Below are 13,478 nucleotides of genomic sequence, written 5' to 3'. Positions count from 1 at the left end.
ATGATATCCATTTAGAAATATGCAATATGCTATTCCACGTGGCATGTACCTGTTATTGGTATGACCCTCTCTGCTCTGGCTTTTTCGTGAGTTCTTATGTGGACATGGTTTATTATCCTGAATAATTATAAATTGGCCACTAAACATGTCTCAGAGGTCATCGATGTTACATTTCAGAGAGGAGAGGATAAGTTTGCCATTGGCAGGGATGTTGGCAATATGAAATTTAAATGCTGGAATGTGCCACATAGCAAGCAGTAGGACTCTTAATGTTGTGGTGTTTGTGAGAAAATGTGTTGTAGGTGTATCTAAGATGTACTTTTGTGTTGTCATATAGGAACTATTTGTTACCATGTCAGTCGTTCTTATTCTTTGGTTGTCTCTTTGGATTATTGACCAGCTAATGTGCATATATATAATGACTACATAGCCAAAGAGAAAACAAAGAGATTTCTTATTTACACCCAAAAAGTGTGAAAACAATAGACACAGCAATCAAAAAACAAAACCTATGATGATGTTCTGATGTTTAATCTGATTCACCGAAGTGATAGGCTTACAAGAGGTAGCTCTACATCTTCCCTTACTTTTCTGGAAAAGGCCTTTCTCAATGATTTCTGCTGTTCCGCGCTCTGAAAAAAACAGAACGTGTAGGGCGGGATATGTTTAAAGCTGCATACAATCTTGAAAGTTGGGAATGTTATGTGCACTTTCTTACACTTTCGAGACCACTTGTGCCTAATACATGCCTTTGTTGCCTCGGTGGGCTCTGCGATTGCAATCGCAATTAAAATGTCATACATAAGCAATCTTAAACAACTTGACCTCAATGCCGCAGGTATGTGCGCACATTATTTCAAGCGCTTATTGGCAATTGCAGCCGGCTTGCTAGTGTGTGGCATGCAAATAATTCGCCAGTCTATTTCTCTTGTCTTTCGCAAGATACTAAGTTATATCTTGTGTACTTCCTATGTATATTGTCAGTCGAAGTTTTTATGGAATTGCAGTTTTGGGTTTGTCTTTCAAAGTTTCAAGTTATTGTCCATTAATGTCAATTCTAATTCAGACCCTTTATTTTTATTCTTCAGCTATAGGTAGTTCTTGAGACAATGGATCGCTTCTTGGCATTGTTCTGATTGGTGCTTCAGTTAAATAATCTGCTTTTGACAGTATTGTTACAAATGGCATAGCTTATGTGTTAAGAAGGTTTCCCACTTTATCATTAGAACATTGAGAAAGGCAATATAGAGGCATTTCATTTAAATGTTGGAGGTTTCAAATCAAAATATGCCAGATTGTTGGGTGGTAGTGCAAAGTGGTTGGTGGTGGGCCGGGCCGGGTCGGGGCGCCGGGGGGGCCCCTTCCATGTGTTTTGCAGGGGGGCCCCCTCAAGTTTTGTTTTGTTACGCCACTGCCTGCATCATTGCCCCACTGAACTTCTACTTTCTCAGAGGCAACTTTGTCAAAATTTCTCCTCTAAAGCCATAGACAAGCGCCAACCGGACCCAATTCACTTTTTACATCTGACTCATGCTCCATCGTCAGCCATATTTTTCGACTTTGACTCAGTCTTGTGCGACTAGATGTCCGCGGTTGGTTCTTTGATCTTTTAGGGGCTAGTTTTTACCTTATATTTTTAAAATGTATAACTACGGTTGAACTGATTGGATTTTTGTCATTTTGGAGTCCAAACTTTATTAAAATGTACTCCAGTTATCTAAATTGGGGTGGGGTTTTTCTTATCTTGTGTTTTCCCTTTATTGCTGTTTGAGTGCTGCCTAAATACTTTCAAATTTTTTCTAACTTAAGCCTGACAGCTTTTGCGCCAAACTACCAGAGAATTAAGCACAGGCTAATTTAGTGACTTTTGTGGTTCACCCTGACAGGGATGGTGGCTGTTGCTTAACCAGGGTTAACACCCAGTCAACCAACAAACCAATTTGTCACACAAGGTGTTTTGTTACGCCACTTTCAGAGATCAACGGCTGGTACTCTGAGTGAAGACGGCCAGCAGCACTCCTCGCCCTTGAGAGGTTGCACTTCTTGAGGGAATGGGTGGTTCTGCAGCATTTCCCTGTTGGATCTAATGGCAACACCTAGAATTGAGTGGGTGTGGGGGAAAAGTTGGGAGGGAAATGCATGCAGTGCAATATCCTACCCTTCTGGAAAATACGGCTGCAAAGAAAATAAAGCTAAAACGTCGCCACGGCAAAGTCTGGAAATGTTACCTACCTTTGCCAAGGCCAAAGTTTCATGTATTCATACACAAAATAAAAATTACATTTGTGTGTAAAATTCTTTAATCATTCCATTTCCCCAGATACATATTGAGGCTTTAAGCCACGTGCCTCTTGTTTTTGCATCCCATTCCTCCCTTGTGTCATGCTCGCAGTTTACTGGACCACTGAGGGTGACTCTTTCTCTTTTTCTTGCTCTGCTTTTCCATAAGCATTGTCTGCTCCATTGGGAGCTAGGGGTGGGTGTAAATGTCAGACCACCACTGGCTGAAGTGTCCACCTTTGCTTTCTAGGAAGGTTAGTCAGTGCCAATGCTAAGTTATTGCCACAGTCAAGGATTCTGTTCTGTTCTATTTTGGTTAATGTATAAAGTGCATTCACAAAGGACTACAGGAGTGTGTCTGGAAAACTGTGACATGTGTAGGTTCCCCACAGTGCTGCTGAAATTCTTCTGTCTCATCCAGTTTTAATTATGCAAAAGTACTTTAATTTCTGTGAATGTGCAAAGCATAGATTTACATGAGGATCCCTTGCATGATATCGCTATTATAAATCAAGCCACTGAAACTATGAGACTGTATTATGGATGAGGGTCGAACCTACCACTGGGTGGGGACCCTGTCTCCCAAACAGATGCAGTCTTTTCCATATGTTAAGCAAAATGCAGAAGTGATATGTGAACTGTGTATGTGATGACTTAGTTTATGGCTTTAGTTCTCTTTCGTACATGTTGCCAGGCTGGTTGTCATTGTTCCGAACATGTCAATAAAGTATAACATGGCTGCTCCACCCTGGACATCTTTACAGTTTCAAGCCTGCGGTGAGTTCCCTGGGTGGCCTGTGTGTCTGTCACCTCTGAGGCCAGCACTGATTCAGAGTTCCGTGCGTGTGCGGCTCATACAGAACATGGTTTTAATTTGATTTCTAGCATTGATAGACCTGTTTATCCGAATACATAATATACAGAAGAATACCTTTATGCCCTAAAATGCAATGATAAAAAAGCTGGTTAACCGATTGGGATAAACTGCATGGATATCACCCTGAGAGCTCTGCTGACTGCAGATTACTGAAAAAACAAGGTTTGAAATAATCCTGCACAACAATCGATGGCATAGATCCTGTGTCTGGGCTTTAGTTTTCTCTCTTTCCACAGCAATAAAAGTATTGGAAAAAATCAGTAGGATAAAACAAATATAATTTCTAACCATATTTTCTTTTCTTTTAGCTTCTTTCCTCATATTATCACTGGCAGTAGCAGGTATGTGTCCTTTTGTTTCCAAGGGTATGCATCAATGTACAGGAATTTAAAGGATATTTTTATTTTATGTTTAATTTTGTTCTGGCTTATCTGAGCGATAGCACATGCACTGCACCTGCAGGAATAGTAGCATTGGACAGGAATATTGACATTCATGTTTTTCAGTACACTGCATCTTCCAAACTCCTATAAATATTTAATGTCCACATCGAACAGAAATTCAGTTCATATGTATGTATGTTCTATTTCTAATGCATGAAGCTAGCCATTAGGCAGTGTAGAGTTGTACGTGGTCAAAGACAAGCATAAGTTCAACAAGGAAGAGGAAAGGAAGCTGTAATGTGGATGGTTAATGTCTTGTGATATAACATTATTTAATGAGGTAATTCTTCAACTTTTTCCTAAATGGGATCAGCCTTAGGCGATCCTTATGAATAATGTAATGCTGTTCCAGATCCTAGGTACGTAGATGGATATCGCCTGCTGTCTCGTTTTTCCAGATCTTACATCAAGCGGGTATTTGGGAGAGGCAGTCATCACAACACTTTATTATCTGCAACATCTTAAAATAAAAACGTACCTTTAATGTCATTATTACAGTCTACTTGTAACATTGCTCACTACCTGTAATACGAAAAATATTTAGCTACTCAATTATAATAACATATCACAGCTGAATTGTGACTTCTTCACAATGCCGGTTGCCAGAGCTAGTGTGAAGGGCAGATCACAAAGAAGATTAGAATTGCTGTTTATGTAGTGAAAACCGAAACTACATTTTAGCCATCGAAATTATGGTTCAGAAACGAGATGTTATCAAAATGTAATTTTGTTTTACATAGCTATAGTATACTGCAGGAAAGCCAGACTCTCTCTGCCTGTTAGCACCCATTCTGAACAACTTCAGCTTTCTTTGAAGAGACTTAGGGCCTTATTATGAGTTTGGCGATGCGGGAGCGGGACTGCCACGCTCCCGCACCGCCAAAACCATGTTTGAACTGCCTTCCAGATTAGGAGTTTTCTCCTGTCTAGCGGGCGGTTCTTTGGCGTTCCCACAGCGGTGCCTATGAGATAGGCATCGCAATGGGAACGTCATAATCAGTACATGCACGGCATGGACTGCTGCAGTCCATGCCGTGCAGGTATTGTGGTGCATGCACACGGTGAGCACAACTCGTGCCTCCCTGTGTGCATCCACATGGCGCAGAGGCACACACTACACTTTTCATTATTGTCACACCACCATGCACATTAAGGCAGGTAAGAAACTCATAATATACTTGGCAGGGCTGCACCGGCCTCACCAAATATATTACGGCATCAAGACCCCGCGCCACCGCCAGGGATCATGGATCCCTGTCAGTTACTGTGGTTCCAGGGTGGCCTGACCACCCTGGTCATAATTGGGTGGTCGGAAGACAGCCACCGCCGCGCCCCCACATGTCTAGTGGTCCATGGACCACATGAATCATATTAAGCACATTAGATTACTGGAGTTGTTCCATGAACGAATTTCTGGTTTACTAGCAGTTTATTTAATTTCGAAATTCCGATTCAACATTTATTCAGCATATCTGCAACTCCACTTTTTCTTAAGAATGAGTATGAGGTCCTGATATTCAACTTTTTTGGTTAAAGGATTATTGTGAAACCATATTTTTAAGAATAAAATACCCTTTGCTGTATGTACGTATGGTATTGCAAATAACATCAGAATTTGATGACTTTAGACAAACCCAGCCTTCAGTCTCTTTCCTCTATATAGCCATAGAAATGCTGGGTGACTTGCAATATCATTGTAATGAAGGGTGCTTTATCTCATATTAAATCATGGGATTCTGCAATCGCTGTATAAATGCACATCTCTAATTTCTTTATTATCTGCGACTTGTGAGAAAAGCAGCTACCAATCATAAAGAAAATATGTTAGAACTCATAACTCAACTGTAATAATTTATTGAGGTCACAATGCAGGCTGCCAGAGCCAGCAGCTGAGGTGAATGGCATGTCAGGTTATGGAGCAGCTGTTTAAAGCAACATACATAAGACATTGCTTTTCTTTCCTTCTTCTGCTCTATTTTACAGTGACAAGCAGAAAAAATATGATTATTTTTTGCACTCTCTAGATAATTATGGAAAGTTAGAATCTTTCTGCATGTTCCACACATTCTGAGCTACTGCATCTCTGTGTTTTAAAACAAAAACTGACTTGGATTTAACTGTTTCTAATGTATAGTTGCACCAATTATCTAAAAGGTTTTTGAAGTTTTTATTTTACATTAAAGATTCTATTTTTACTTTTCATGCTTGCAGACATGTTCTCTCTTTCATATGAAAAGAGCTATGCACCAAGGTTTTAAGTGATTTGTGGGAAAGGTGATGGTGTGACCATGTATTATATGGAATGTAGAACCCCTGAGATACATGACATGGATATTGCAAGTCACCTCAGAGTTCCACAACCTTATAAAGGAACTCAGCCGTCAGCCTTGTTTCACTTTAACAACTTAGACCAGCTTTTCAGCTTCCCTTCTTAAGAACTTTCTCTATCTCCAGAAAACCAAGTCATTAGCTATTAGCGTTTGTGGTATATATTTTTTTGTTTCACTGCTGTAGTTTAGTGCAGGACAAAGGGGATGTATTTGCATGTTACCCCGGATTCTAAATCATAAGACTACTTTGGAGTGTGACTTTACATTAAACTGTGTAAAATGTGTGTTTAAAACAAATTACAATCTTTGTATTGTGTTTTTTGTTCACAGTACATGTAGCACATATATTCTACACTATTTGAAGCATGCAGAGAGGCCCTCAGATATAGGATTTAAAAACGGATTAGGTGAAGGGGTGAGAGTATTACCAAGTGCCTTATAAAGGAATAAAGTACATACGCGCTGTGTAACATCACAAAGGTCATGTTGATGTTGCATCCATTATAAAGGACCCCAGCCCCTTACCCCTTCCCTAAATTGTTTTATCAAATTTCCACAGAGACTTGTAATAGCTTAACCCTTTTGCTTCTAGGCCTCCCCCGGGTGCTAAGATTTTTTGACTTTTTGGGGTAGTTTGTGCTTAGGCCCCTGTAACCTTTTGTCCACATAAGGTATCCACGCCACATTTGCTCCCTTTTCTTCCAACCTCATGGGGATTTTAAAAGTACCCAGGGCTTTTGGATTCCCCTGGAGGGGACCCAGAAATTAGCCACATCGAAGAAAAATTCATTTTTTTTGGTGAAAAATTCGGAAAAAGTGCTGCAGAAGAAAGTGACAGTTTTTTCCATCAAAGGGTTTGTGGTGCTGAAATCATCATCTTTCCAGTTTTGAGAGACAAGCAGATTTTTGTCAGAAAACCAATTTTTTTTACAGTTTTGGCATTTTACTGGGACATAGCCTAATTTTGCGACTTTTCGTGCTTTCACCCTCCTTCCAGTTAGTGGTAGAAATGGGTATGGAGGCAATAATGGATCCCGGAAAGCTATACATTTCTGATAGGTTGATACAATTCTGCATTCAGCAAGTGGTCATTGTGTAGCTCCTTCAAGGTTTTTTTAAATAGAAACTAACAGTAGAAAATAAAGAAAATTTGGAAAGGAGTTGAAAAAAACAGTCATTTGTGCCAACATTTTCACCTGTAACTTCTTCTAAGTAGGACAGATGTTTGAAAGCAATATACCGTTACATCCACTGGACCCTTCTGGTTGTGGAGATGTAAAAGACTAGCTGTTTTACCAAGAACCGAGGAACCCAGAGCCAATAACTGAGCAGCGTCTTGCAGTGATTTAACCCATAGGAATCAATGGGCAATACCGATTCGGTATTTACCGAATCGGTAAATACCGAATCCTGCAAGGGTGCAGGGGGTGTCACTTTGACACCCTCTAGCACCCCAAGTACAGGCTTGTGTGACATGTGGCACATATACATGCCCTAAGTGTTGTCATGTATTCCCATAGGTTCTGAATCAATCCCCCTATTCCTGACCCTATTCTGGTTAAACTAACTATCAAGTTAACTAACAGTCAGCCCATGAGGCAAGAAAAGCCCCCATGATGCAGATACCGTTATCTGACGCAGTCACACTACGGCACAGGAACGTGTTATCTGATTAGGTCATAACGCTTGAGATCTAATTAGACAAGCGACATTCCTCCAGCCCCTGATAAGGCATACGACGTTCTCATAACAAATCAAACCTATGACAACCTGGAAAATCCGTGCGGCCATTGTTTTGATTTCACAGAGAACTTTAGTAAAGAATGTGCTAACGAGCAAGTCGTATGACATCTTTATTGACGTATCTATGTCCATCCTTACGTCAATCTCGGCACCTTTAAGGTATAAATATTGCCGATCTTGCCCTATGCAAACACACGCGTGGTGACGAGACGGAGCAGCCACACTTGCCGAAGCCGAGAGCAGGAGCAGACCCCGCTGGCAGCAGCCCCGCCTTCCTGACGCGCTGAGAGACGCGCTGCTTTCTCCTGCCGAGAATCCAGCACCGGCGTTTCTGGGCAGCCCTCGCAGGCAGCCTGGAATATCGAGAGCAGAGAAAGAGATACCATTCCTCATTCATCCTAAATTCCAGGTACAGAACTGAATAACCCCTCACAGAGAATTCTTTAGTTATTCACTTGGCAAAAACAAACTTAACTTAAACTGTAACTTTCTATTCCCGCCCACGCATTAGACTTAGGTCAGGTACACGGGGTAGGCGTATTTAGAAACACCAGTTGAGTACGTTTAGTCAAATGTATATGTGTATGTAAATATATTTTAATCATTTTAAACATCATATGGCTCAGAAACCATATCAATGTTTTTACAGTATTATTTTATACTATTGCTTTTAATGTATGCACTTTACTTAACTATAAGTATTGCAATAATATCGATCCATTTCTCTTGTACGAGAAAAGAGACTGATCAATAAATAACACCTTTTATTGAACACGCCCGTCTCTTCCTTTTCTCTACAATCTGATGAGACTAAGAATGCACGTACTGACTGAGTAAAATAATTGCCTTGTGCTCACACGACTCTCGAGATTGACTCTTGATTAGGGGAGAGGAAAGTTGTCATGTTCTATGGTTGTCAGAAACTAAATCCCTTCTTGTCTAATCAGGGAAGTTAATTCCTCCTTGAACATTCGAGAAAGTTTCTAGCTAACTCTGAGCTACGCTGGCAAACCCAAAACTTAAGTCTAGTATCGACAGTAGTAGACCTAGTTAACGTCTGGTCTAGGCCTTTACTGCTGTAGGTATTATTCCAATGCGCAGAGCCTATTGGGAAAATAGGAACTACACTACATGGCGCCCAACGCGTTTGGAAAGGGCGATAAAACTAACGTAAGACATTTAGAGTAACTCAGTCGTGCTTTCTCACTCAGACCCCTTTTCCCAAATACTCCAAAGACGTCTGGAGTGGGTGAAAGGTAATATCCTCCAAAACCTCGCAGGAGGGAACTCCTATGTAAGGTTCTTGGTTTAGTCAACGTTGAAGGATACACTGTTCCAAAATATTGTGCATCTAATCTTTATTCCATTGAGAAACCTGATCTGCAAATAAACAAAATAACCTTTCTAACAGTAAAATGTCAGAAAGTGATGAAGAAAGAGAGGCAGTTAGATTAGCAACTGAAATCGCAGATGCTGATGCTACCGTGCAAGCAGCAGACGCGGATATAATACTCATTCCGGTCATCAAAAGAAAATCTATAACTCTAAAACTTATAGAAAATGGACTGACACCTAGAGGTGGCACAGTCATATTCGTAATTGAGGCACACGAATATCGGCAGACAGAGGTATACTATTCATGGATACATTTTCCAGCAGCAAATGCTGTAACAAAGTACTTCCACTATTACAAAATAGAGGAACCTCCTAATGAGTACACTCCTTTCGAGGAGGTGGAAGTACCACTCAAATTCCAAGAGCATTTGCTCTTATTTGATGGCGCCCTAAAACATAACAATCACATTACAAGGCTCGGTCCTTTAGGTAGACCAGGAGCAACGTGGCCGGTCTTGGCCGGATACACACCACACCCAGACATCGAAGGAATGTCTACAGGAGAGCTGTTAATACAGCTAAAACAATTACTAAAAATTCATAGACAATTAGTTCAGTATGTAATGCGGACTTCAACAATTCAGCCAGGGATTAAACTTCCACAGCTGACCCCTCACCAGGGGAACACAAATAAAATTACACCACAGAACATCCAATCCTGCCTAGGTAAAGTTCCGGCTAAACGGGAACAGATACCATTCTGGTTGGCACAGAAAATCACCCAAATAGAGGCGGTGTTTCCTGACACCACCCCGCTAGAAAAACACAGGATTCTGACTATATGTCTCCCAATGGGAATCGCACCACACATAGAGGACTGTGACACTTGGGGTACAGTCTTTGCTTCCATCTACACAAAAACGCACGGTGTTCCATCCATTTCGGTGATACCAGATGTGCTAAAACAAATTCAAGATGAATACGGTCCAGAACCAGCTTTAACTCTTGGTATGAAATTACTGAAAGACTTCAAGCAGGTCTCGGCTATATTATTAGCCAACATAAAAGGTGAAGCAGCAAACGTAGCAATCCGCCAGAGGTTAAAAGAGACAGATATAGCAGACCAACCAGCTCAAATTGCCAGAATCATAGAAAAATCCTATGAGGAACTAGGTAGAGATAGTTTAGGTGGAATACCAGTAAAACCGCAACTGACTGAAAGTCCAGAAAAAATATTTTTTAATAATAATTCACCAAAAAAGAACTGGGGTGGAAACAAACAATCCAATCCTAAAGAAAAGAAATTCCAGTCCCGAGGAAGGTCTCCTAGGCGAAGGGAGAAATCTCCAAACCGAAGACAGAGGTCACCGCAGAGTGACCCCTCTGGGAATAGATATAACCTTAGAAATAGGGATAATATTAAAAAAACCTGATAGATATCAAGACATTGATACACGTCCCTCTCAATCTTTTCAGAATTCCTCGCAGAAATCGGAAAGAAGAGGACGATCAGAACAAAGAGAAGAGCACGCCAAGTCCAAAGACAAGGAACCTGCTCAGCTAAAAAAGAAATTACAATTTCCAAAAAAGAAGGTAGCCAGTATCAAGGTAGTTAAAAATGCCGAGAATACTGAGGACACAACTGAAAAACGGAGAATGGGCTCAGACAATGCTAGACAGCGCAGCAGAAGTGAGCATAGCTCGCAAAGTCCTTATGAATCATCTGGAGACAGTGGACACGAATGAACACCTTCAAGTGGAAACTGCAGACACTAGAGTTAGCAAGCCCCACAAGATATACGAGATAACATTACGTATAGAGGGAGATAAGACTCGGAAAATAAGGGGACTATTTTGGGATAACCTCTCCAAGGGCTATGATATCCTTCTAGCTGAAAAAGACTGGCCACCAGAGTTTGTCAGGGAGTGCCCTCATGGCGAAGAAGTAATTATGCCTGCCTTCTCGAATCAAATCCCGATTCATAAAAAATACACACTTGCTAGAAAGTGGGCAGTGGCCTTAGCACCTGCTTTATATAAAAATCATGTAGGATGGGATGAGGATTCTCCTCCTCACAAAATCCAGTTAAAATCACAACCTACTGCACAAAGGCAGTACCCAATTAAGCAAGAAGCTAAAAAACAAGTAAATGAAATACTAGATCAGCTAGAATACCAGGGGGTGATTGAAACTTGCACCTCACAAATGAACAACCCTTTGTTTCCGGTCTCCAAACCAGACAATTCATATCGTCTAGTTTTGGATTACCGACATCTTAACACATGTTGCAAAACCTTTGCAGTGCAAAACTCACACAGTGCTGCACTAATGAATAACATAGTGCGCAAAAAATACAAAACAACCTTGGACATCTCCAATGGATTCTTTTGTCAAAACATAGCACCAGAGAGCAGATATTTAACTGCATTCTCAGTAAATGGCACTCAAAAACAATTCTGTCGGTTAGCCCAGGGGTACAAGAACAGCCCGGGGGTATTCTCAGCGAGAGTAACAGAATTACTACAGCTATATGATAATGAAGCATTATCTTATGTCGATGACATTTACTTAACAGATGATGACTTGGATAATCACTTGAAAAGAGTGAACACCATAATACTTGGGTTCGCAGCAGAGGGTTACAAATTCAACTTTAAAAAGTCCAGAATTGCCCATCTGACAGTCCTATTCTTAGGATATGAGTTATCAAGTGAAGGTAAAAGCCTGGCAGACAATTTCCTAGAGAAATGTGCCGTAATCCAAGCTCCTAAAACACTAAAAAACCTACAGTCAATTCTAGGCTTCCTAAATTTCGGAAGAACATACATTGCAAATTACGCAGAAAGGGTCAAACCCCTTTATGATCTAATTAAACCAGACTTTAAAAGATCCAATTGGACTCAAACACACACAGAAATTTTGAGATCCTTACAAACAGACATGCTAATTAAAACAAAATTAGAAACACGTGATAACACACGCAATCTTGTGATTCGAGTCATCCCAGGGAGATGCGGATTCACATACCTGACTTCTAATGAAGGAGAAAAGGTACCAATTGCATTCAAATCACACTTGTACACAGAAGCTGAACAGAAATTCAGTAATACAGAAAAAATCATTCGCGCAGTTCAAACCGCAATAGCTAGAGAAAAAGACATAGCTGACGGTAGACATATCACAGTCAGAACAGCAGAATCAGCCTTTGAGGCACTAACAACACCGTGTAATTTACCAACAACAACATTGAATCCGGAATGGATACAATGGGTGAATTCAATCACAACGGACAAAGTATACTACTACTTTGATCCAGAACTAGAAGAACAAAAAAATCTAAAGTATGAAAAGACGTATCCTCTGCCAATCGACATTCTGCCTCTACGACATTACGCCTGTGTAATTTATACAGACGGACATGCTCAACCCTCCGTTTGGGGAGAACATGCATACAACCCCACATGTGAGATTACAAAAGAAGTGTGGCGCGGAGGTAAACTGAGACCTCTATTAACAAAATCGCACTCAGTAGAAACTAATTCAGAACAACAAACCGAAATAATAGCTTTGAAAATGGCGCTAGATAATGCGGATCGCGAATTCCCGACACTTATAGTGTCAGATTCATATTACTGCGTCAAAGCATATAACAAGGATTTGCAGACATGGATTCAGAACGGTTACAAAGATGACACAGATGCACCAATAAAGCAGAAACTGCTTTGGGAACAAATAGCTCTTTTACAAAAAGAACTACCAAAGACTCACGTGACACACTCACTGAGTCATCAGCGTGATGGCGTTCACGTTGTAGGGAATTCATTGGCTGAAACAGCCGCAGCGGCAGCCACTATACCGGCTCCCGTAGATCGAAAAAAGCGTACATTAAAATACATTGACGGTGAAACAGTGCTGGCGGTGAAAACGTCATCAAAAGGCGACTGCTCAACATTACCGATCAACTATCCACTCAATTATACATACATAATCGATGCAAACTCCGTCCCTTTTGCTCGAATCCCTGGAGTGGGGGATAGAGTGATTCCAAACATGGACAGGAGAAGCTTGTTAATCGCAGACGCACATATGGGCGAGGGTCTCAGACACCTCAAACTGAAAGATTCTCTGGAAGAATTACAATCACGGTACTGGTGGCCAGGCATGAGCCTGCATTACACCATGTTTGTAAAAAACTACCCAAACTGCAACAGAGATCGCAGTGGGGAGAGAAACAGTTTAATACCTCGTCGTATCAAGGCAGATAATATCACCAGTAAAAAGCAGGGCTTGCGATTAACATATACAGGCTAGTTTCCACTTATAATGTCGATCCTCAGCACTCGGCTGACGTCCGGACTGTTATACAAAGATTTGCGAGTCTAAATGGCATATACGCTAAGAGCATGTTACGTTTGACCATTGTTTTCACTCAAGCCCACCAGCCTGGGGGGAAACATGGCCGAATGAGC

The 13,478-nt window shown here is 40.9% G+C and overlaps 1 protein-coding gene across 2 annotated transcripts in view; it reads left to right on the top strand.

Annotated features, from left to right (window-relative positions):
- The window catches only part of LOC144770376 (scavenger receptor cysteine-rich domain-containing group B protein-like), a 417,105-nt gene that overhangs the window by 40,374 nt on the left and 363,253 nt on the right, over positions 1 to 13,478 (top strand). For both annotated transcript variants that reach the window (XM_078654845.1, XM_078654846.1), the window contains exon 2: positions 3,466 to 3,498. In XM_078654845.1, the coding sequence (XP_078510971.1) occupies positions 3,466 to 3,498 (33 nt within the window). The remainder of the gene's footprint in view (positions 1 to 3,465; positions 3,499 to 13,478) is intronic.

Source organism: Lissotriton helveticus, chromosome 7 (genome assembly GCF_964261635.1).
Source record: "Lissotriton helveticus chromosome 7, aLisHel1.1, whole genome shotgun sequence".
Classification (NCBI taxonomy): domain Eukaryota; kingdom Metazoa; phylum Chordata; class Amphibia; order Caudata; family Salamandridae; genus Lissotriton; species Lissotriton helveticus.
This window is presented reverse-complemented; position numbering and strand designations above follow the sequence as displayed.